At 59.5% G+C, this 23408-nt stretch overlaps 1 protein-coding gene across 1 annotated transcript in view; it reads right to left on the bottom strand.

Moving 5' to 3' along the window:
• The window catches only part of HELZ (helicase with zinc finger), a 172259-nt gene that overhangs the window by 44515 nt on the left and 104336 nt on the right, over positions 1–23408 (bottom strand). The window contains exons 14-30 of the mRNA XM_075351503.1: positions 23070–23249; positions 22218–22319; positions 21951–22129; positions 21203–21321; positions 20979–21124; positions 10408–10555; positions 5881–6064; positions 5526–5754; positions 5246–5450; positions 5109–5157; positions 4820–5004; positions 3949–4153; positions 3616–3692; positions 2797–3343; positions 2506–2725; positions 1200–1716; positions 63–315 (exon numbers count right to left, since the gene is read on the bottom strand). Coding sequence (XP_075207618.1) covers positions 63–315; positions 1200–1716; positions 2506–2725; positions 2797–3343; positions 3616–3692; positions 3949–4153; positions 4820–5004; positions 5109–5157; positions 5246–5450; positions 5526–5754; positions 5881–6064; positions 10408–10555; positions 20979–21124; positions 21203–21321; positions 21951–22129; positions 22218–22319; positions 23070–23249 — 3545 coding nt within the window. The remainder of the gene's footprint in view (positions 1–62; positions 316–1199; positions 1717–2505; positions 2726–2796; positions 3344–3615; positions 3693–3948; positions 4154–4819; positions 5005–5108; positions 5158–5245; positions 5451–5525; positions 5755–5880; positions 6065–10407; positions 10556–20978; positions 21125–21202; positions 21322–21950; positions 22130–22217; positions 22320–23069; positions 23250–23408) is intronic.

Here is a 23408-nt window from a genome sequence, read left to right as displayed (position 1 = left end):
CATGGAGCCAGGCTGCAATACCTCACCTGACCTGCAGGCTGTGTGGTATTGCCCGCACCTACCTAGCATGTCTCGGGGTGTTGCGGAGGGGTTGGCGCCGTTACACGGAATGTTCTGGTACGGGACTGACGAGGCAGCACTGACCCAGAGCTCGGGAGATGAGTAGTTATATGAGGGGGGTTTGCTGGGGTCTTGGATTTCTTTACATTGACTGACGGGTTCTGGACAAGAGACTAATTCTTCCGGGCCGGCGAGCGCCGAGCTGGCAGAGATTCTTCTTTGGTAAAGCGGCCGCCCGGGCCCTCGAGGTTCATACTGAAAAAAAAAAAAATAATTGTGGATCAAAAGTGGGGTAACGGCGGGGGACGCGGGATACACCACCGAGCCCGGAGGGGGACGCGGGATACACCACCGAGCCCGGAGGGGGACGCGGGATACACCACCGAGCCCGGAGGGGGACGCGGGATACACCATCGAGCCCGGAGGGGGACGCGGGATACACCACCGAGCCCGGAGGGGGACGCGGGATACACCACCGAGCCCAGCAAGCGATATGTGATACACCACTGAGCCCAGCAAGCGATATGTAATACACCACCGAGCCCGGAGGGGGACGCGGGATATACCACCGAGCCCGGAGGGGGACGCGGGATACACCACCGAGCCCGGAGGGGGACGCGGGATACACCACCGAGCCCAGCGGGCGATGTGTGATACACCACCGAGCCCAGCGGGCGATATGTGATACACCACCGAGCCCAGCGGGCGATGTGTGATACACCACCGAGCCCAGCGGGCGATATGTCATACACCACCGAGCCCGGCAGGCGATATGTCATACACCACCGAGCCCGGCAGGCGATATGTCATACACCACCGAGCCCGGCAGGCGATATGTCATACACCACCAAGCCCGGCAGGCGATATGTCATACACCACCAAGCCCGGCAGGCGATATGTCATACACCACCGAGCCCGGCAGGCGATATGTGATACACCACCGAGCCCGGCAGGCGATATGTCATACACCACCGAGCCTGGCAGGCGATATGTGATACACCACAGAGCCCGGCAGGCGATATGTCATACACCACCAAGCCCGGCAGGCGATATGTCATACACCACCGAGCCCAGCAGGCGATATGTCATACACCACCAAGCCCCAGCAACCTTCCTACCCGCCTCATGGATGATCTTACCTCTTCTAGGTTGTGGAGTGAAGAGGCGGACACCGCGCGGGACGCGGCCGGGTGAAATGTTTCCTGACCAGCGGGGGGCTGGTGGTTCTGTACATGGATGAAGGGGTTCTGTGGCGGTCGGTGCTGTAGCGGGGGCATGCCGTAGTGAAAGCCCTGCCCCATCATCGGGTTCTGCTGCAGGTTGGCATAGGCCCAGGAGCCGTCGTGCTGCAGGTACTTCATGGGTGGCGGGGGCGTCATGTGCTCGGAGGGCACGGTGTAGGGGCTGCTGTACACACTGGCCACATGCTGCGGGTACGCCGGGCTGGCGCTCATGTCCATTTCTCGGCTGTTCTCGCTGAAGTTGGGGAAGTGGCCGGTGTGGTTGGAGGAGGGGGAGGCCAGGGCTGGGGGGCTCCGGGACTGGACCTGCCGGTACTGTAACAGTCTGGACTGGGGTGGGGGCATCTCCGTCACATCCCGATTATCACCGCCGCTCTGCTCGTGCTGCGAAAGCTCCCGCAGAAACTCCTGGAACCTGGGGGGAGAAAGACAGCGGAAATGAAGCAGGAGCCCATCCGCCGGCGTCCCCCTCCTGGGAGCGGAGCCCATCCCCCGGCGTCCCCCTCCTGGGAGCAGAGCCCATCCCCTGGCATCCCCCTCCTGGGAGCAGAGCCCATCCCCCCGGCGTCCCCCCTCCTGGGAGCAGAGCCCATCCCCCGGTGTCCCCCTCCTGGGAGAGGAGCCCATCCCCCGGTGTCCCCCTCCTGGGAGAGGAGCCCATCCCCCGGTGTCCCCATCCCCCAGGAGCGGAGCCCATCCCCCGGCGTCCCCCTCCTGGGAGCGGAGCCCATCCCCCGGCGTGCCCCCCGGGATTGGAGCCCATCCCCCGGCGTGCCCCCCGGGATTGGAGCCCATCCCCCGGCGTGCCCCCCGGGATTGGAGCCCATCCCCCGGCGTCCCACTCCCGGGAGCGGAGCCCATCCCCCGGCGTCCCACTCCCGGGAGCGGAGCCCATCCCCCGGCGTCCCCATCCCCCGGGAGCGGAGCCCATCCCCCGGCGTCCCCCTCCTGGGAGCAGAGCCCATCCCCCTGCGTGCCCCCTGGGATCGGAGCCCATCCCCCGGTGTCCCCCTCCTGGGAGAGGAGCCCATCCCCCGGCGTCCCCCTCCTGGGAGCGGAGCCCATCCCCCAGCATCCCACTCCCGAGAGCGGAGCCCATCCCCCGGCGTCCCCATCCCCCGGGAGCGGAGCCCCTCCCCCGGCGTGCCCCCCCGGGATCGGAGCCCATCCCCCGGCGTCCAGGGAGCAGAGCGGAGCGCAGCACCTAGAATACGTGATCTCCGGCTCCTCCTCTCCGCTGCTTGGGATCTTCCAGCCCGGCCTGATGAGCTGCTGCTGGGCCAGTCCCATTGCCTGGAGGTGGGGGTGGTGCGGGTACGCCATGTTGGCCTGGCTCAGGAGGGCGTTGTGCTCGTTCCACTGCTGGATCCGCGTCTGCTGCTGTCTCAGCGTCTCCAGCGCTGCGTTCCCGTGCAGACGATCTGCTGCAGCACAGAAGAGTAGTCAGAGACTGCACGTGGTAGTCAGGACCCATCCCACACTGCCTGGCACTCACCCAGAGCCTCCCCCGCGCTCATGGCTGGGGGTCCGTCCTCCATGTAGGTGTTGAGGTGCGATGACATTAGATGGTTGTTATGGGCCACAGAGCGTAGCGGGTTGTTGACGTCCTGCAGCATGGCGGCCGGCGGCGGCTGCTCCGGGATCATGCCGTCTACACCGGGCGACGGAGGCCGGTGGGGGATGGGGGTATTGAAGAAAGACTGGTTGGGCTGGAAGGCGGGGGACAGCTGGGAGGCTGGCGGGGGAGGCTGCTGCTGCATCAGGTGATTGTGCGGGGGAACCACCGCTCCCTGCGGAGGGGGGATCTGATTCTGCAGCTCCGACAGGTGGTTCTGCTGTTGGAGGGTGAACTGCGGCCGCTGTAGAGGGGGCACGTGGGGGAAGTGGCGGCTGGGCATGGGGTACTGTGGGTGCGGGGGCGTCAGGTGGATGTTCATCGGCCTCTGGGTAGGATTTTCTTTACGATGATATTTGGGGTTGGGGAAGGCCAGGTTGGCGCGGGACTCCGGACTCCTCGTCTGTGCATTGGGGTCCAAGTCAACCTGGAAAACAGAAACCCGTCACTCATCACCCCCACGACCCACCATAGGGCGGCAGAGAGCACTGAGCATGTGCAAGAGTAAAGCCCCGCCCTCATGACCCACCAGAGAGCGTCGGAGAGCACTGAGCATGTGCAAGAGTAAAGCTCCGCCCCCATGACCCCCCAGAGAGCGTCGGAGAGCACTGAGCATGTGCAAGAGTAAAGCCCCGCCCCCCTACAATAACGGGTGCAAGAGGCGGTGAGAACAGTGCAGGGCGGCAGCACGGAAATTACCGGTTTACAGTCCGGGGGCTTCTTCTCAGGGGTCCGCTGCTTATTCATATCGGCTGCAGGATTGTTCTCACCTTTACCTGGAGGACAGGAGGGAGACAAGGGGTTAAGCACGGATAAAAGGGGGCTCACAGCGTCCGCCACCGTATATAGGGGGATAATCAGGACTGACACAGTGAATATTAGATAGGAGGGATCGCAGTGTATATAGGGGGGTTACTTTGAGTATTCAGAAAGGTGTTCTGCAGCAGCTGAGGTCTGTATACTGAGGATGTCTGGTCTGCACTGGTCCCGTGTAGCAGACCTCAGCGGTGACGGTATGATAGCGGTACCCACCGTTGCGGCTGTGCTCGTGCTGCTCTTTGTCCGTGTGCGGGAGCTGCTGACCGACGTTGACTGGTGAGTGGTGGCCAAGGCCGAATGGGATGGGAGAGCCGCGGCCGTGGCCCTGCAGGAGGTTCATGTTATAGGCCATGGCCGGGTGCGTCATCAGCCGCGGGTCCACGGAAAAACGACTCTGGTAGTTGGGTGGCCACGGAACCTGGAAAGAGAGAAGAGGCTGTCAGCTGAGCGTACAAGAGAGTGGTGGTGCCACGTATCAGCCACGACGGAAAGCAGGGCCTATAGCACCAATGCTAACACACTGCCAACAGACAAGGAAGAGCGGCTCCGGGGGGACGCAGAGGCCGGACTCGGCGCGGCTCCGGGGGGACGCAGAGGCCGGACTCGGCGCGGCTCCGGGGGGACGCAGAGGCCGGACTCGGCGCGGCTCCGGGGGGACGCAGAGGCCGGACTCGGCGCGGCTCCGGGGGGACGCAGAGGCCGGACTCGGCGCGGCTCCGGGGGGACGCAGAGGCCGGACTCGGCGCGGCTCCGGGGGGACGCAGAGGCCGGACTCGGCGCGGCTCCGGGGGGACGCAGAGGCCGGACTCGGCGCGGCTCCGGGGGGACGCAGAGGCCGGACTCGGCGCGGCTCCGGGGGGACGCAGAGGCCGGACTCGGCGCGGCTCCGGGGGGACGCAGAGGCCGGACTCGGCGCGGCTCCGGGGGGACGCAGAGGCCGGACTCGGCGCGGCTCCGGGGGGACGCAGAGGCCGGACTCGGCGCGGCTCCGGGGGGACGCAGAGGCCGGACTCGGCGCGGCTCCGGGGGGACGCAGAGGCCGGACTCGGCGCGGCTCCAATAACACCCCTGGGGTCATACTCACGGGTAAAGGCACGGACATGACCATGTTGCCCCCGTAGACGGCGGGCACGTAGAGGATGCTGGTGCCGGTGTGGGGGTCTATCCTCTGCACGGGGCTGGGAGATTTGCCCATGTTGGTGTGCGGCCCCATGGGTGGGGTGTACGCCCGGATGGGATTGCCGATCAGCACCGAGGGATTGGGTTGAACTGGAGGAAACAGAGGACAACACAGGAGTGAGACTGGAGTCATGGCTGGTGTAAGCTCCGGACCTCCTCCATGCTTTACACTGCAGCTCATGCCGCACACTTACCCATTGCATCTCCTTGAAAGTGCTCGCTCTGATTGTGAAGCCCTTTGCCCTGGAGATACAAGCAGCGGCAGGTTACTGGTGTGAACACATTACATTACTTGCGGTCAGTGACTGCGCGCTGCACGCGGATGCGGTACCTTTGGCGGTGACTGCTGCTGTTTGGCGGCGTTGGCCGTGGTCTGCTGCCGCAGCGCCCGCGGGATGAACTCTGGCGCCAGCGGGTTTAGGACGTAGGTCTTCTTCAGCTCTAAGGCCTCGAGTTGGGATTTGATCTGCTCGAAGGTGATGCCGTGAAGACTCCGGTTCTCGTGGCAGATCATAATGAACTGCTCCCAGAACTTTCTGCGGATGACAGGAGGTGTTACAGAGGACCCCCGACCAGAGCAGAGACCACACCATGTGACCGGAGGGTCCTACCTGCACCGGCCAATGGAGCACAGGGCGATGGGGTCTCCCACCACGGCCACCAAGGACTGTGCCCGGGTGATGGCCGTGTTCAGCAGCTTGTAGTTGGACAGGAAGCCGTAGTCCAGGTCCTCGGTGGAGTCCTCCAGCAGCTGCTCCTTGCGCTTGATGGGCGTCTGCTTGTGTTTGCAGGTGTGGCGGGTGCGGACTGTGCTGAGGAACAGGACCCGGAACTGCTTCCCTGCAGGGTGAGAACCGGCAGGCGGTAAGAGGGCGGCTTACCCCCCCATCACCCTGCCAGCGACGCCCCCCCAGCCCCATCACCCTCCGGGGCACGCCCTCCGCCTGGCCTAACTATGGCACTCACCCTGGACGTTCAGCACACGCTCCACGCTGACCTCCGACAGCCGCTTCTTCCGCAGCTCGGCCCGGATCCGGAACACCTGATCAGCGTAGGGCGTCACCACCCCGATGCTGCCGTCATCCAGCTTCCCCCACGCCACCGGCCACTTCCTCCTCAACTCCTCCACGCGCTCCACCACCTCAAACACCTGCAGACAGAGAACACAGGCTGAAAGTGGGAAAACACACGTGAGGGGGGTGGGGGCTGGTGAGGGGAGGAAGGGGGGGGGGGCAGTGAGAGAAGGAGGGGAGCAGAGGGGGGGGAGCAGAGGGGGGGGGAGCGGAGGAAGGGGAGCGGAGGAAGGGGAGCGGAGGAAGGGGAGCGGAGGATGGGGAGCGGAGGAAGGGGAGCGGAGGAAGGGGAGCGGAGGAAGGGGAGCGGAGGAAGGGGAGCGGAGGAAGGGGAGCGGAGGAAGGGGAGCGGAGGATGGGGAGCGGAGGATGGGGAGCGGAGGATGGGGAGCGGAGGATGGGGAGCGGAGGAAGGGGAGCGGAGGAAGGGGAGCGGAGGAAGGGGAGCGGAGGAAGGGGAGCGGAGGAAGGGGAGCGGAGGATGGGGAGCGGAGGATGGGGAGCGGAGGGGGGGATGATGAGAAGGGGGGAGAGCAGAGGGGGGGGGATGATGAGAAGGGGGGGGAGCGGAGGGGGGGGATGGTGAGAAGGGGGGGGGGTCGAAGGAGAAACCGGTGAGGGTGGAGGGGAAGCAGAGTGGGGACCGGCAAGCAAGGGAAGGAGTGCAGGGGGGACTGGCAAGAGAGGGGGGTGGTTGGTGTGAGAGGGGGAGCGGAGGTTGGGACTGTTGGGGGTTGGGGGGGGGGTGCGGAAGGGGTACTTGGGGGTGGGGGGGGGGAGAAAGCCGAGAGGGGAACTTGGGGGAGAAAGCTGAGAAGGGAATGGTGGGGAAAGCAAATAGGGGGCACCAGCAAGTGCGGGAGAAAGCCGAGAGGAGGGGTGTCTGGGGGAAAAGCCCAGGGGGCGATCGGTGAGCGCGTCAGAAAGCCGAGAGGGAGACCAGTCAGCATGACATCTGGTGGAAAGCGAGGAGGGACCCGTGAGTGCAGGGAAAGCGAGGAGGGACCCGTGAGTGCAGGGAAAGCGAGGAGGGACCCGTGAGTGCAGGGAAAACGAGGAGGGACCCGTGAGTGCAGGGAAAGCGAGGAGGGACCCGTGAGTGCAGGGAAAGCCGAGGAAGGACCGGTGAGTGCAGGGAAAGCGAGGAGGGACCGGTGAGTGCAGGGAAAGCCGAGGAAGGACCGGTGAGTGCAGGGAAAGCGAGGAGGGACCGGTGAGTGCAGGGAAAGCGAGGAGGGACCGGTGAGTGCAGGGAAAGCGAGGAGGGACCGGTGAGTGCAGGGAAAGCGAGGAGGGACCGGTGAGTGCAGGGAAAGCGAGGAGGGACCCGTGAGTGCAGGGAAAGCCGAGGAGGGACCGGTGAGTGCAGGGAAAGCCGAGGAAGGACCGGTGAGTGCAGGGAAAGCGAGGAGGGACCGGTGAGTGCAGGGAAAGCCGAGGAAGGACCGGTGAGTGCAGGGAAAGCGAGGAGGGACCGGTGAGTGCAGGGAAAGCGAGGAGGGACCGGTGAGTGCAGGGAAAGCGAGGAGGGACCGGTGAGTGCAGGGAAAGCGAGGAGGGACCGGTGAGTGCAGGGAAAGCGAGGAGGGACCGGTGAGTGCAGGGAAAGCGAGGAGGGACCGGTGAGTGCAGGGAAAGCGAGGAGGGACCGGTGAGTGCAGGGAAAGCGAGGAGGGACCGGTGAGTGCAGGGAAAGCGAGGAGGGACCGGTGAGTGCAGGGAAAGCGAGGAGGGACCGGTGAGTGCAGGGAAAGCGAGGAGGGACCGGTGAGTGCAGGGAAAGCGAGGAGGGACCGGTGAGTGCAGGGAAAGCGAGGAGGGACCGGTGAGTGCAGGGAAAGCGAGGAGGGACCGGTGAGTGCAGGGAAAGCGAGGAGGGACCGGTGAGTGCAGGGAAAGCGAGGAGGGACCCGTGAGTGCAGGGAAAGCGAGGAGGGACCGGTGAGTGCAGGGAAAGCGAGGAGGGACCGGTGAGTGCAGGGAAAGCGAGGAGGGACCGGTGAGTGCAGGGAAAGCGAGGAGGGACCGGTGAGTGCAGGGAAAGCGAGGAGGGACCGGTGAGTGCAGGGAAAGCGAGGAGGGACCGGTGAGTGCAGGGAAAGCGAGGAGGGACCGGTGAGTGCAGGGAAAGCGAGGAGGGACCGGTGAGTGCAGGGAAAGCGAGGAGGGACCCGTGAGTGCAGGGAAAGCGAGGAGGGACCCGTGAGTGCAGGGAAAGCGAGGAGGGACCCGTGAGTGCAGGGAAAGCGAGGAGGGACCCGTGAGTGCAGGGAAAGCGAGGAGGGACCCGTGAGTGCAGGGAAAGCGAGGAGGGACCCGTGAGTGCAGGGAAAGCGAGGAGGGACCCGTGAGTGCAGGGAAAGCGAGGAGGGACCCGTGAGTGCAGGGAAAGCGAGGAGGGACCCGTGAGTTCAGGGAAAGCGAGGAGGGACCCGTGAGTGCAGGGAAAGCGAGGAGGGACCCGTGAGTGCAGGGAAAGCGAGGAGGGACCCGTGAGTGCAGGGAAAGCGAGGAGGGACCCGTGAGTGCAGGGAAAGCGAGGAGGGACCCGTGAGTGCAGGGAAAGCGAGGAGGGACCCGTGAGTGCAGGGAAAGCGAGGAGGGACCCGTGAGTGCAGGGAAAGCGAGGAGGGACCCGTGAGTGCAGGGAAAGCGAGGAGGGACCCGTGAGTGCAGGGAAAGCGAGGAGGGACCCGTGAGTTCAGGGAAAGCGAGGAGGGACCCGTGAGTGCAGGGAAAGCGAGGAGGGACCCGTGAGTGCAGGGAAAGCGAGGAGGGACCCGTGAGTGCAGGGAAAGCGAGGAGGGACCGGTGAGTGCAGGGAAAGCGAGGAGGGACCCGTGAGTGCAGGGAAAGCGAGGAGGGACCCGTGAGTGCAGGGAAAGCGAGGAGGGACCCGTGAGTGCAGGGAAAGCGAGGAGGGACCCGTGAGTGCAGGGAAAGCGAGGAGGGACCGGTGAGTGCAGGGAAAGCGAGGAGGGACCGGTGAGTGCAGGGAAAGCGAGGAGGGACCGGTGAGTGCAGGGAAAGCCGAGGAGGGACCGGTGAGTGCAGGGAAAGCGAGGAGGGACCGGTGAGTGCAGGGAAAGCGAGGAGGGACCGGTGAGTGCAGGGAAAGCGAGGAGGGACCCGTGAGTGCAGGGAAAGCGAGGAGGGACCGGTGAGTGCAGGGAAAGCGAGGAGGGACCGGTGAGTGCAGGGAAAGCGAGGAGGGACCGGTGAGTGCAGGGAAAGCGAGGAGGGACCGGTGAGTGCAGGGAAAGCGAGGAGGGACCGGTGAGTGCAGGGAAAGCGAGGAGGGACCGGTGAGTGCAGGGAAAGCGAGGAGGGACCGGTGAGTGCAGGGAAAGCGAGGAGGGACCGGTGAGTGCAGGGAAAGCGAGGAGGGACCGGTGAGTGCAGGGAAAGCGAGGAGGGACCCGTGAGTGCAGGGAAAGCGAGGAGGGACCGGTGAGTGCAGGGAAAGCGAGGAGGGACCCGTGAGTGCAGGGAAAGCGAGGAGGGACCCGTGAGTGCAGGGAAAGCGAGGAGGGACCCGTGAGTGCAGGGAAAGCGAGGAGGGACCGGTGAGTGCAGGGAAAGCGAGGAGGGACCCGTGAGTGCAGGGAAAGCGAGGAGGGACCGGTGAGTGCAGGGGGAGCAGAGGTGGGACCAGCAAGCACCGCCTGTGGTGAAAACAGAACGGGAACTGGGGAAAAGCAAAGGAGAAAGTGCATGGAGGAGCACGGGGAAAACAGGGGGAACGCAAAGTGCTGGATTTGGTAGGGGGTTGATCAAATAATATGGAGTACACTGGGGCCCAGGGACAGCTGGGGTCTCATGAGCACGGTGTACAGCGCAGGGGGGGTCTCATGAGCACGGTGTACAGCGCAGGGGGGGTCTCATGAGCACGGTGTACAGCGCAGGGGGGGGTCTCATGAGCACGGTGTACAGCGCAGGGGGGGTCTCATGAGCACGGTGTACAGCGCAGGGGGGGGGTCTCATGAGCACGGTGTACAGCGCAGGGGGGTCTCATGAGCACGGTGTACAGCGCAGGGGGGGTCTCATGAGCACGGTGTACAGCGCAGGGGGGGTCTCATGAGCACGGTGTACAGCGCAGGGGGGTCTCATGAGCAAGGTGTACAGCGCAGTGGGGGTCTCATGAGCACGGCGTACAGCGCAGGGGGGGGGTCTCATGAGCACGGCGTACAGCGCAGGGGGGAAGTCTCATGAGCACGGCGTACAGCGCAGGGGGGGGTCTCATGAGCACGGCGTACAGCGCAGGGGGGGGGGGTCTCATGAGCACGGCGTACAGCGCAGGGGGGGGGGGGTCTCATGAGCACGGCGTACAGCGCAGGGGGGTTTCATGAGCGCGGCGTGCATTTTGCAGGCCCTGGGCCATACACGCGATTTCCCGGTAGCCATGCTGGTGCCCGCGTACCTCGGCGTTGTTGTAGAAGGCGGTGCTGTTCTTCTCCTGCACATCCTCCCCTCGCGCGGTGAAGAAGGTCAGGGGGTAGAAGTCCTTGTGGGCCGGCTGTTTGCCGCTCGCCATCAGCTTCCCCTCATAAAACAGATCCGACGTGTAACTGGAAGACATAAAAGCGATATGCTGTGTATGGAGGGGCGGAGCCTGTACACCGTCCTGCAGCAGCACAGGGGTTAACGCTGCGCAGAGGATTTACACCAGCCGCCGACAAAACAGCACCAGCGCAGCACGAATCCTGCGTACACAAAACAGCACTACAAGCAACAGGCGCTCTGCACGAAGGCGAGGTACCAGAAAGGAAGAGCAGAATAGTGAGTGCAGCTCTGGAGGATAATACAGGAGGTGACTCGGGATCAGTAATGTATGTACACAGTGACTGCACCAGCAGAATAGTGAGTGCAGCTCTGCTCAGCTGCTGCTCACTGTGGTAATTGAGGTGTGGTCGCTTTTGATCCTGGTGTGTGCTCCTGAGCTCCTGAGAAGGAAGACCTCTCCACCAGGGACCTGCTCTCTCCTCCCCAGGGAGGGAGCGGGTTGCTGGGCATGGGCGATGGAGCCAAGACCCCTGCTTCTGTTCCCCGAACCAGGCCGGCGGGGATCAAGAAAAGCCAGCAACCGGCCTGCTCATCTGAGGAGTCAGGGGTGAGGCCCTTCACCAGGAGTCGCAGTAATGTGGCTCCTACTCCCCCCGGGTCTGTGGAGACCCCGAGAAGCTGCAAGGCTTCCAGCATAGAGGAAATGCCTGCAAGTGTGCATGATAGCCGTCCTTCCGGAGGAGAGCCGAGTACTCACGGAGGTGAGGCCGACCTTGCTGAGGAGGGATGGGGTTCGCAGCGACCCCGGGAGTCTGTGTCCACCTATGGCTCCCGGGTCATGAATCATCTCCGTGAGTATGAAGAGGCTAGCAAGACCATCAGGAGACTCCGGGAGGAGCTGCGCTGCACAAGCGCCAAAGCTGCCACAGCCTCCAGGGCCCGGAAGACCAAGCTCCTGGCAGAAATTAACAGCTTAAAGCAGGAAATTAATGAATTGGAGGTGAGAAAAGCATTTATTAGAGAAAAAAGTGGACCGTTTAAAGAAAAACTAATGAGTGAGGACCGGTTCCGGCAGATGGCTGATAACAGAGAGCAGAGGCTGATGGGGCTGCAGCCTGAGAGCCAGGTAGATGATGATGATGATGACCAGCAGAAAGCCCCACCTGGCAGCCTGCAGAGCCACCCGCAGGCCACGTGCAGCGAGCTTCCTGCGGGACAGGCGGCAGTGCCATCTAGTCGCGGTCCTGCTGGCTCTGGGGAGGACAGTGACCACAGCAGCCAGGGAGGGGCGCTAATGGCGGAGATCAAGCTGCTGGAGTCCCCAGTGTGCCTCCAGAACTTCCACCTTGGTGATGATCTACCAGAGGAGGCACCTGGGGGCAACAGCAAGGCGAAAAAGAACAAGCCAAAGCCGCAAGAAACGGTAAGCTACGTGTATGCCCCCCTCCCTGTACCCCCAGAGCCGGCCGCAGGGTCAGCTTGCTGTATAAGCCCCGTTGCCCAGCCCAGCCCGGGTCCTGCTGTGGATTCGGTGCAAAGGCGCGGGGAGATCACAAAGCGAGGTAGCGAGGCACAGAGCTGCGTTTCTGCTTGTAGTAGTGGGGACGTAGCAGGGGATGCATCAGCCGAGAGGCTGGACAGTGAGGGCGGCCCGGCGGCGGGCATTCGGTCAGGCCGCGATACTGTGGTGCGCTCCCCTGTGGGAGGGGGGGCAGCCCAGTGTCGGGGGCAGCTGCGGAAGCCTCGGCGCCTCTAAATACTGTTGCCGCTGATCACTCAGTTGAGAAGCGGCGGCAGTGTGAGGGGGCTGCTGGGGCTGAGAATCCCAGTCCTCCCACGAAGCCTCTGTTCTGTGTTGGTGCCGCTGGTCAACCGGATACTGATAGTGAGGATCAGCGGCACCTCACAACAGCTAAGGATCAGCGGCGCCCTGCTCAGAAGTCACTAACTGATGACGCGGAGGGCACTCATAAGACCAGGGGTGAGGGCGCCTCCAGTTCTATGGAGGTGGCTGAGCCCCTTGTGCCCGATGATGCTGAGGTTAACATGTCACCCACTCAAGGTACTGGTTCAGCAGGTGTGAATGTGGTGGTGGGGGCAAGTGAGGAAAAGTCTGAGGGTGTGAATATTGGTGAGGGTGCTGGTATGATGGATGGTGAGATGGAGGTGGGTAATGATGAGGTAATTACTGGTCCAGTTGTCCCCCCGGTAGTGGCAGCACCTGTCAGGAGTTATGCCAGTGTCACCGCTGGGGGAACCAGGGCGTCCTCCTCGTCTCCGGCCTCTGTGGACGGCATATTGCAACGGCGCCTCCTGGAGGCTCTAAAGAGGGGTGAGAGATCACTAAATGTAGAGGGTCGAGAGGTTGATCTATCCTTTTGGATAGAGAGGCATGGCCTCGGGGCCTTCCGAGAGCAAAGAGAGGGGGATACTGTGTGGTCCCTCCCGACAGCCGGGCCGGCCCGTGTGCGTAGGAATGTGGTCCATCTTCAGTGGAGGGGCAGTGATGCGTGTCTTCCACGGAAAAAAGTTGTGGAGCTCCTGCTGGGGATGGGCTTCAAGGCGAATGACATCTACGCTTTCTTACATTTCTATGGCACGACCGAGTTTGATATCAGCTTTGTTCGGCCGGAGGGGCTTGAGCTCTTCTGGTCGAATTATGAGCTGGTAAAGAACGAGCCTGGCTGGCGAGACTTTGACGTTCAGGCAGTGTCTCGCCAAAACCAGGTCAAGAGAGTGACCGTGATGACTTGTAACGAGTCGCTCTCTTGTTTTGACATCATGACGTGGCTTAGTCGGTACGGGGAGGTGGTGGAAATGCCGAAGAAAAACCGAGACGAGTTTGGTATCTGGTCAGGGGCCTGGACGTTTTTGGTAAAACTTAAGCGTTCAGGTGGTACGGTTGCCCACATCCCATCATCTGCCTTCCTGGGTAGGGATCGTATCCTGGTCCACTACCAGGGGCAACCGAAGCTCTGTCACAAGTGTGGCGACCCCACACACTTTAGTGCAAATTGCACTGTGCAGAAATGTGCATTGTGTGGGGATGTCGGCCATCTCGCCGCATCTTGTAGGGAGATTAGGTGCCACCTGTGTGGTGAGTTAGGTCATCCGTTCAGCCGTTGTCCTCGCTCCTTTGCTAATACAGTCAGGACCCCGGTGGGAAAAAGTCGAGAGGCAGATTCTGCTGGGGAAGGGACTGGCAGAGGTGAAGGAGCTGAGGGGCCAGGGAGGAAAAGCAGGCAAAAGACGCCTGCCCAGCTGAGGCGTCTAGATAAGCGCAGACAGGAGAGGCAGGTGGGCGAGCCCCGGCCAACTAGGGTGACCCCTGCTCTGGATGCCAGGCCTGCTGCTGAGGCCCCGAGGGACAATGAGTTGGATGAGGAGGCCAGGAGGATCCACAGGGAGGAAAATGCCACTTCCTCAGAATCCTCCCATTATGAAAGTATGGATGAGGATAATAGGCAGTGGCTACAGGAAAAGCGTAAGCGCGGCACCAGGAAAAAGAAAAACAAGGGAGATGTAACATCTTCTCCTGCTCTGACTAAGGTACCCAAGGAAGGTAAAGCCGACTCCCCTCTGGTGGGTCTCTCTAACCAGTTCCAAGCCCTTGAGGACACCTCTTCCTCTGAAGAGGAAGACGAGGGTGAGGTTCCGGCCTCGGCGGTGCTTACAGGAGGCGCCGAGTCTCCTTCTCCTGGGGATGCCAGGTCCACGGGGGGAGGGACTGGCCCAGAGTCCGGAGACGAGGACGATAATAGAAGCAAGAGTGTGGGAATGGACGTATCTGTGTCCCTCAAGAGGGGGAAGGATTCCTCCTCGGAGGCAGAAGATAGGAAGGGGAGCGGGAAAAAGAAAGCCGTCTAACTCAATCACCAATGATGGCGGTACCCACTCCGTTGACGCTGGCGTCCATTAATGTCGCCAGCATTAAGTCAAATACGGCTAGATTTGCGGCCTTTGATTTTTTCAGCCGGGTTGAAGCTGACATTTTCTTTTTGCAAGAGACCAGGCTGTCAAACACAGCGGAGGTGTTTAAAGCCAAAAGGGAGTGGAGACTCGGGCCCTCTTATTGGTCTCTTGCAGCCGAGCCGTATAGCGGAGTGGCGGTCCTCTTTACCGCACCGGTAGAATGCCGACGGGTTATTGAGTTAGAAATGGGGAGGTGCCTGATCTTAGATGTCCTCCTGAAGGGACAGGAGCTCCGGCTCATTAATATCTATGGTCCCCAATCTAAGTGGGACCGGAAGTGTCTCTTTATGAGGATCAAGCCCTACCTTTTTACGAGTCGGCAGGTTGTCTTTGGAGGGGATTTCAACACTGTCACGAGACCCCGAGATAGAGGAGGTGCCAGAGGCAAGCTGACTTATGATAGTGTCGCTCTTAATAGTATAGCTAGTGAGGCTCGCCTGGTGGATGTCCACATCCGGCACACCCCGGGCCACGAGGGGTTCACCTATCATAGAGGTAATTGTAGGTCCAGAATAGACAGGTTTTATTTAAAGGAGGAAGCCGTCTCTTCAGCAGTATCTGTTGTTGAGGTGGAGTTCTCCGACCACTGTTTAATTTTGTTTTCTCTGAATGTTACAGAGACCCCCCGGATGGGAAGAGGCTTTTGGAGGCTGAATTCGTCTCTCTTGGAAGAAGCGGAGATAAGACAGTCCTTTGAGGATTTTCTTCAGAGCCAGGTACCCTTACTGGATCTTTGTAGTAGTAAGTCAGAGTGGTGGGAGATGTTCAAGGAAAGGGTGGCGAGATTCTTCCGCCAGCTCTCAAGCCTCAGGAGTCTGGACAGGTACCGCCTGTACCAGGGCCTGAGGAGGAAACTCGAGCATCTTGTCTCAGCTGGAGGTAGCCGTGAGGAGATCTCCAGAGTGAAATCTTTGCTGAGGAGGTGTCAGTATGATAGGCACGCATCTTTGGTTTTTGAGAGGGATTATGGGAAGTACCGCTCGCCCGACCCTTACAGGAACTTCAAGATGTCAGTGAATAGTAAAGTTGTCACAGGACTGATTGACAGTACAGGGTCCCTGAGGAGATCCAGATCAGGGATCCTGGAGGTCGTCAGATCCTTCTACTCGCACCTCTTGGGGAAGAGGGATCTAGACTGGGATGAGATGTCGGCTTTCCTGGCTGAAGCTGTCCCCGAACCAGGGGTAGACCCTTCTCTTGATGTTTTGACGGAGATGATCACGGAAGAGGAAGTTAGGTTGGCGATTGAAGGGCTAGCCCTAAAGAAATCGCCAGGTCCAGATGGCTTAACATCTGAGTTCTACAAGACCTTTAAGGACGCCTTGGTTCCCCTCTTGACTGAGGTATTCAATGAGTGTCTTTCCTTGGGCACTCTGCCGAAGTCAATGAGGAGGTCTGCCCTGATCATCTTGTCAAAGGGTAAGGATCCGTCTTGCATTGAGAATTGGCGTCCCATAGCGCTTCTCAATGCAGACAGGAAGGTTTTGGCAAAGGTGCTGTTTAATCGGCTGGTGAAGTTTGCACCCCAGCTCCTTTCAGGGGCCCAGCATTGCTCTGTTCCGGGCCGCAGTACATTTAGTGCTGTGCTCTGTGTCCGAGAGGCAGTGGAGCAGGGTAGGGCTGGCCACTGGAAGGGGTACATGCTGTCCCTGGATCAGGCAAAAGCGTTTGATCGGGTTAATCATGAGTACCTCTGGTCTGTCCTTCTGAGGTATGGCCTGCCGGGGAGGTTTGTTGATTGGCTTAAGACCTTGTACGCTGGGGCAGAGAGTTTCCCGCTTGTGAACGGTTGGATTGGCAGCTCTTTTGAGGTTGGTTCTGGTGTTCGCCAGGGTTGTCCCTTAAGCCCCCTGCTGTACGTGTTTGCGATTGATCCTTTCCTTCGGAGGGTGGAGAGTGGACCGTTGGCAGGGGTCGAGATGGACCGGACGGCACCGGAATCCACTCTAAGGGTGGTGGCGTATGCTGATGACGTCACCATTTTTGTTTCCTCGGATGGGGAGGCAGAGTGGCTGATGTCAGAGGTAAATCGCTACTCTGAGGCATCTGGGTCCAAGATCAACCGGGATAAGTGTGAGAGTCTCTGGCTGGGAGGAGGAGATCCTGGTTTTGATCTCCCGGACACCCTTCCAGGACCCAAAGTTTCTGCAAAAGTTCTTGGCATCGAATTTGGCCAGGGGGATTACCCCAAACAAAATTGGGAAAGCAGGCTAGAGATCGCCACTCAGAAGGTCAACCAATGGAAGGGTTGGTCTTTGACCCTAAGGGAAAGGGTAAACCTGATCAAAACTTACCTGCTCCCTTTACTCATCTATCTGGGCAGCGTGTGCATCTTGCCGGAGCCTCTCTGGACTCGGATCTACAGTTTGTTCTTCCAGATGTTATGGGGGAATAGACTGAACCTGATCAAGAGGGAGGTTACTTACCGTACGAGGAGACTAGGAGGGTTGGGTATGGTCAACCCTGTGGTATTCCTTGTGAATACCTTCATTAAGATCAATATTGCAAACCTCTGGAAAGATAGGGCTCCTCCGTGGGTATTCTCCTGTAGTGGATGGTTTCAGCCTTTCTTCCAGGAATGGGAGACAGGAGGGCAAGTGAAGGATCTTCGCACACCGCATGGACATCTTCCGGCTTATGCTACCCTGGTTCTGAAGGTAATTCGCCGGTGGGGACTGGGAATGTGGGAGATTAGGACTCTGCCAAGGAAGCTCCTTGACAAAAGGGTTCTGTTGACCCATTTCCAGAGGCCTCTGGCGCTCAGAGACTGCCCAAGTCGGGATTTTGGGGTGGGTTTGCATCTTTTAAATTCTATCAGAATCCCCTCGAAGTTTTGGGACTTGGCTTGGCGCTGCTTCCATGGGAAACTGTGTGTGAGGGACAATCTGAAGTGTAGGAGCTCTGAGGATAGGAATTGTCCTCGAGAGCAGTGTGGTACTGTGCTGGAAAGCATGGACCATTTCCTGCTTCGTTGTCCCTTTAACACAGAGGTATACAACAGGGTGGGCGCCTCCATTGGCTGGCCTCGGCTGGCCGGTCTCTCCTATGCGGAATGGGCCTATGGAGCGTTCAGAGACCTGGGTGGTCGGGACCGCTGCACTTTATTTCTAGTTAGCGTAGTGGTTAGGTATCACATGTGGAACGCACGGTGCTTAGTATCGACGCAACGGAAAATCCTCCCAGTGGATGATGTGTTTAGGACCATACTCGGTGACCTGGTGAAGGTGCGCTCTCTGGAGTATGAGAGACTGGGCGCGCGGAGGGCGGCTCTCCTCTGGAGGGGCTTTTCTTTTAGTGTGCCTTAGTCTACTCCTCTCCTTTCCTGGTGGGGGGCTGCTGCTGACACCCTAGATTTTTGTTTTGAGCAGTATACAGTGATGTAGGGCTGCAGGCGCCGAACCTGGGCTTTGTTGATTGTTTGTTTTGTTTGTTGATTTGTTGTTGGTTTGTATATATTGTATATATTGTGTATATAGATAGGGGTGTAGGTGTTAGGTTGGGTGGTGGCAGGAGGGGGGAGGTGGGTTCATCTTTTGGGACTTTGGGACATTGAGGTTTGGGTTACACACTGGCGCTGCCTGATCTGGTCCAAGGACGTTGGACATGGACTGAAGCATGAGACGCAGGACCAGCTCTCAGGTCGGCGCAGGGGTGGGGATGGTGGTCTGGAGTGGGGGGTTCGTTTATAGATTTAGTTTTGTATATAGTCAGTATTGATTTTATTTATGTTTACGCGTGTGTATATAAAGAAAAAAAAAAAAAATTTGCCGTACAGGCTATTTATTTTCTTTCCTGTTTTATGTTTGCTATTTTCTTTGGCAGCTGGACCAGAAGTCAGTGATGTCATTAGTTATTATTGTGTATATAGGAGGGTTGTATGTGATAATGTGTGTGTGGAGAGAGCGAGCGGCTGAACCAGGGCTCAGTTACATGCAGCTTTTCTGATTTGATATTTTGTTATGTTTCTCTTATTGTTATGTTTTTTTACTTTTATAATAAAAGATCTACAGGAGGTAACTCAGGATCAGTAATGTATGTACACAGTTACTGCACCAGCAGAATAGTGAGTGCAGCTCTGGAGTATAATACAGGAGGTAACTCAGGATCAGTAATGTATGTACACAGTGACTGCACCAGCAGAATAGTGAGTGCAGCTCTGGAGTATAATACAGGAGGTAACCCAGGATCAGTAATGTATGTACACAGTTACTGCACCAGCAGAATAGTGAGTGCAGCTCTGGAGTATAATACAGGAGGTAACTCAGGATCAGTAATGTATGTACACAGTGACTGCACCAGCAGAATAGTGAGTGCAGCTCTGGAGTATAATACAGGAGGTAACTCAGGATCAGTAATGTATGTACACAGTGACTGCACCAGCAGAATAGTGAGTGCAGCTCTGGAGTATAATACAGGAGGTAACTCAGGATCAGTAATGTATGTACACAGTGACTGCACCAGCAGAATAGTGAGTGCAGCTCTGAGGATAATACAGGAGATAACTCAGGATCAGTAATGTATGTACACAGTTACTGCACCAGCAGAATAGTGAGTGCAGCTCTGGAGTATAATACAGGAGGTAACTCAGGATCAGTAATGTATGTACACAGTGACTGCACCAGCAGAATAGTGAGTGCAGCTCTGAGGATAATACAGGAGGTGACTCGGGATCAGTAATGTATGTACACAGTGACTGCACCAGCAGAATAGTGAGTGCAGCTCTGGAGTATAATACAGGAGGTAACTCAGGATCAGTAATGTATGTACACAGTGACTGCAGCAGCAGAATAGTGAATAGTGAGTGCAGCTCTGAGGATAATACAGGAGGTAACTCAGGATCAGTAATGTATGTACACAGTGACTGCACCAGCAGAATAGTGAGTGCAGCTCTGGAGTATAATACAGGAGGTAACCCAGGATCAGTAATGTAATGTATGTACACAGTGACTGCACCAGCAGAATAGTGAGTGCAGCTCTGGAATATAATACAGGAGGTAACTCAGGATCAGTAATGTATGTACACAGTGACTGCACCAGCAGAATAGTGAGTGCAGCTCTGGAGGATAATACAGGAGGTAACTCAGGATCAGTAATGTAATGTATGTAGACAGTGACTGCACCAGCAGAATAGTGAGTGCAGCTCTGAGGATAATACAGGAGGTAACTCAGGATCAGTAATGTAATGTATGTACACAGTGACTGCACCAGCAGAATAGTGAGTGCAGCTCTGGAATATAATACAGGAGGTAACTCAGGATCAGTAATGTATGTACACAGTGACTGCACCAGCAGAATAGTGAGTGCAGCTCTGGAGGATAATACAGGAGGTAACTCAGGATCAGTAATGTAATGTATGTAGACAGTGACTGCACCAGCAGAATAGTGAGTGCAGCTCTGAGGATAATACAGGAGGTAACTCAGGATCAGTAATGTATGTATACAGTGACTGCACCAGCAGAATAGTGAGTGCAGCTCTGGAGTATAATACAGGAGGTACCTCAGGATCAGTAATGTAATGTATGTACACAGTGACTGCACCAGCAGAATAGTGAGTGCATCTCTGGAGTATAATACAGGAGGTAACTCAGGATCAGTAATGTAATGTATGTACACAGTGACTGCACCAGCAGAATAGTGAGTGCAGCTCTGGAGTATAATACAGGAGGTACCTCAGGATCAGTAATGTAATGTATGTACACAGTGACTGCACCAGCAGAATAGTGAGTGCAGCTCTGGAGTATAATACAGGAGGTAACTCAGGATCAGTAATGTATGTACACAGTGACTGCACCAGCAGAATAGTGAGTGCAGCTCTGGAGTATAATACAGGAGGTGACTCAGGATCAGTAATGTATGTACACAGTGACTGCACCAGCAGAATAGTGAGTGCAGCTCTGGAGTATAATACAGGAGGTAACTCAGGATCAGTAATGTATGTACACAGTGACTGCACCAGCAGAATAGTGAGTGCAGCTCTGGAATATAATACAGGAGTGAATAACAGTAAGAATAGCTCTGGGGGTACAGCTCGGTGGCATACCTGGGTGCGGATGATGGGGGGGTGACCTATATTCGCTGGCGTGTGTAGAGCGGAGCTGCGGTGCGGAGGGTCGATGCTGATCCGCGGCCGCAGCTGTGAATTTCATCTCCGTGCAATCATCTGTGCTGATAATTCACAGACGCGTCGACACCTTGTACATTAGCGCGAGCGTCACCGCGAGAACAGTCTGTGCTGTTATATCACATTATGGGGGGCAGCAGCCAGCGAGACGGGGTGGAGGCAATGTAACGCCGGGGGCTGGACGGACCCCCGATAGCTGAGAGTCATTACACAAGGACAGATGCAGCCCTGGACGTGACGCAGCTCTGGATGTGACCGGGGTACAGGACGTGACGCAGCTCTGGATCTGACTGGAGTACAGAACGTGACACGCATAGGATCAGATACACAGCATGTGTGGAGTTGGAGGAGAGCGCCCCCTCAGTAGATGGTCAGCTCTGTGGCCGGGCACTTACTTGATGATGGCCTCGTGGGAGCGGTAGTTCTCGCACAGCAGGATGCGGCAGGGGAAGTCTGGCGGGTAGTGCTCGTACAGGCGGTCTAACAGCGACACATGCAGGTTCCGCTCTCGGGCGAACTCGCTGTACACGAACGGGCTGAGCTGTAGGAGAGAAGAGGGGTGAGAGCCGACCGCGTGCACACTGACACCGCCTGGAGTGTGGAGGAGAGATCCACTCACCTGCATGTGATCCCCGGCCAGGACGATCCGCGTGCTCTTACTGGCCAGCGCCAGAGGCATGATGGTCTCACATTCCATGGCTTGTGCTGCTTCATCCAATAGGATGTGGGTAAAAAAGCCTGCAACGCAAGAATCTGCACATGAGTGCCGCGCTGCAGCCGACCCCTCCCCCCGCTATCTGCGTATGACCGGAGCACGCGGCCCGGTGCAGCTCTGCGTGTGGCTGGAGCACGCGGCCCGGTGCAGCTCTGCGTGTGGCCAGAGCACGCGGCCCGGTGCAGCTCTGCGCGTGGCCGGAGCACGCGGCCCGGTGCAGCTCTGCGCGTGGCCGGAGCACGCGGCCCGGTGCAGCTCTGCGCGTGGCCGGAGCACGCGGCCCGGTGCAGCTCTGCGTGAGGCCGGAGCACGTGGCCCGATGCAGCTCAGCGTGTGGCCGGAGCACGCGGGCCCGGTGCAGCTCTGCGCGTGGCCGGAGCACGCGGGCCCGGTGCAGCTCTGCGCGTGGCCGGAGCACGCGGGCCCGGTGCAGCTCTGCGTGAGGCCGGAGCACGCGGCCCGATGCAGCTCTGCGTGAGGCCGGAGCACGCTGCCCGATGCAGCTCTGCGTGAGGCCGGAGCACGCGGCCCGATGCAGCTCTGCGTGTGGCTGGAGCACGCGGCCCGATGCAGCTCTGCGCGCAGCCCTGTGCAGCTCTGCGCGCAGCCCTCACAAGTTCGTGTACGCAGCTCCTCCGCAGTCTCCACTCACCGGGCTCCAGATCCAGCTGGCAGAGATACTGCGATGTGCTGAGGGTCACCACCACCACGCGGTGCCGCAACACGTCCTCCCGCTGAGGCATCTGGAAGGTGGAGTGTGTGCTGGAGATCAGGCAGTACTGGTGGACCACCGGGTGCACCGTCTTCACCCAGCGGTTTCTGAAGTAGACCCTGGAAACAGAGGAGCGGCATCAGCGTCTATCACTGACGGAGATAACAGGAGGAAGCCGCCATGCTTTACACTGCAGGCTGAGGGTACCTGAGCGGCCGGGCCTGGGGGTTCCCTGTTTCCACATAGGGGTGTAAGTAATCCTTGATGTAAAGGTCGGCAGCGCTGTTAGAATGGGTGCAAATCAGGACCCTGCGGAAGAGAGAAAACGGGCGTCACTGCAGGCGGGCGACAAGAGGGGAGGGGCGTCACTGAGGGCGGGCAACAAGCGGGGAGGGGTGGGTGACGAGGGAGGAGGGGCATCACTGCGAGTGGGCGACAAGACGGTAGGAGGCGGGCGACAAGAGAGCAGCAGGGGTGAGGGGGCGAACAACAGGGGAGTCGGTGGGGCGGGCGTCGGCAGGGGAGGCGGGTGGGAGTTGGCAGGGTAGTCGGTGGGGCAGCAGTGAGGCAGGCGTCGGCGGGGGGAGTCGGCGGGGCAGGCGGGAGTTGGCAGGGTAGTCGGTGAGGCAGGCGTCAGCAGTGAAGCGGGCGGGCATCGGCAGGGGAGTCGGTGGGGCAGCAGTGAGGCGGGCGTCGGAGGTGCGGGCGGGAGTCGGCAGGGCAGCAGTGAGGCGGGCGTCGGAGGGGCGGGCGTCGGCGGGGCAGGCGGGAGTCGGCAGGGCAGTCGGTGAGGCAGGCGTCAGCAGTGAAGCGGGCGGGCATCGGCAGGGGAGTCGGTGGGGCAGCAGTGAGGCGGGCGTCGGAGGGGCGGGCGTCGGCGGGGCAGGCGGGAGTCGGCAGGGCAGTCGGTGAGGCAGGCGTCAGCAGTGAAGCGGGCGGGCATCGGCAGGGGAGTCGGTGGGGCAGCAGTGAAGCAGGCGGGCGTCGACGGGAGAGTCGGCAGGGTGGGCAGCCCCACACGTCCTGCTCTCCTTATGGGGGCGCTGTGGGAGCTCTTACCTGGTGTCCTGCTGTTTTAGGATGTGCTTGACAGCCTGGGCCAGGGTGAAGGTCTTGCCGGTGCCGTAGGGGCCGATGATTAGGATGGGGGGCAGCTGCACGGACAGTGGGGTGGTGATGGCCAGAATGGCTTCTTTCTGTTTGGCGTTCAGCCGGGGGTCTAACAGTTCGTCCCACTGTCTGTAGAGAAGGAGAAAGGTCACCATCAGCGGGGGACAGGGGAGAAGACACCACAGAGGGGACACGGGGGGGGGACGAGAAAGAGGAAGGGAAGACGGGAGGGAGGAGGGGGAAGGGAACACAGAGGGGAAGGAGGGGAGGAGGAGGGAGGGAAGTCAG

This window comes from Anomaloglossus baeobatrachus, chromosome 5 (genome assembly GCF_048569485.1).
Source record: "Anomaloglossus baeobatrachus isolate aAnoBae1 chromosome 5, aAnoBae1.hap1, whole genome shotgun sequence".
In the NCBI taxonomy this organism is placed as follows: Eukaryota; Metazoa; Chordata; class Amphibia; order Anura; family Aromobatidae; genus Anomaloglossus; species Anomaloglossus baeobatrachus.
This window is presented reverse-complemented; position numbering and strand designations above follow the sequence as displayed.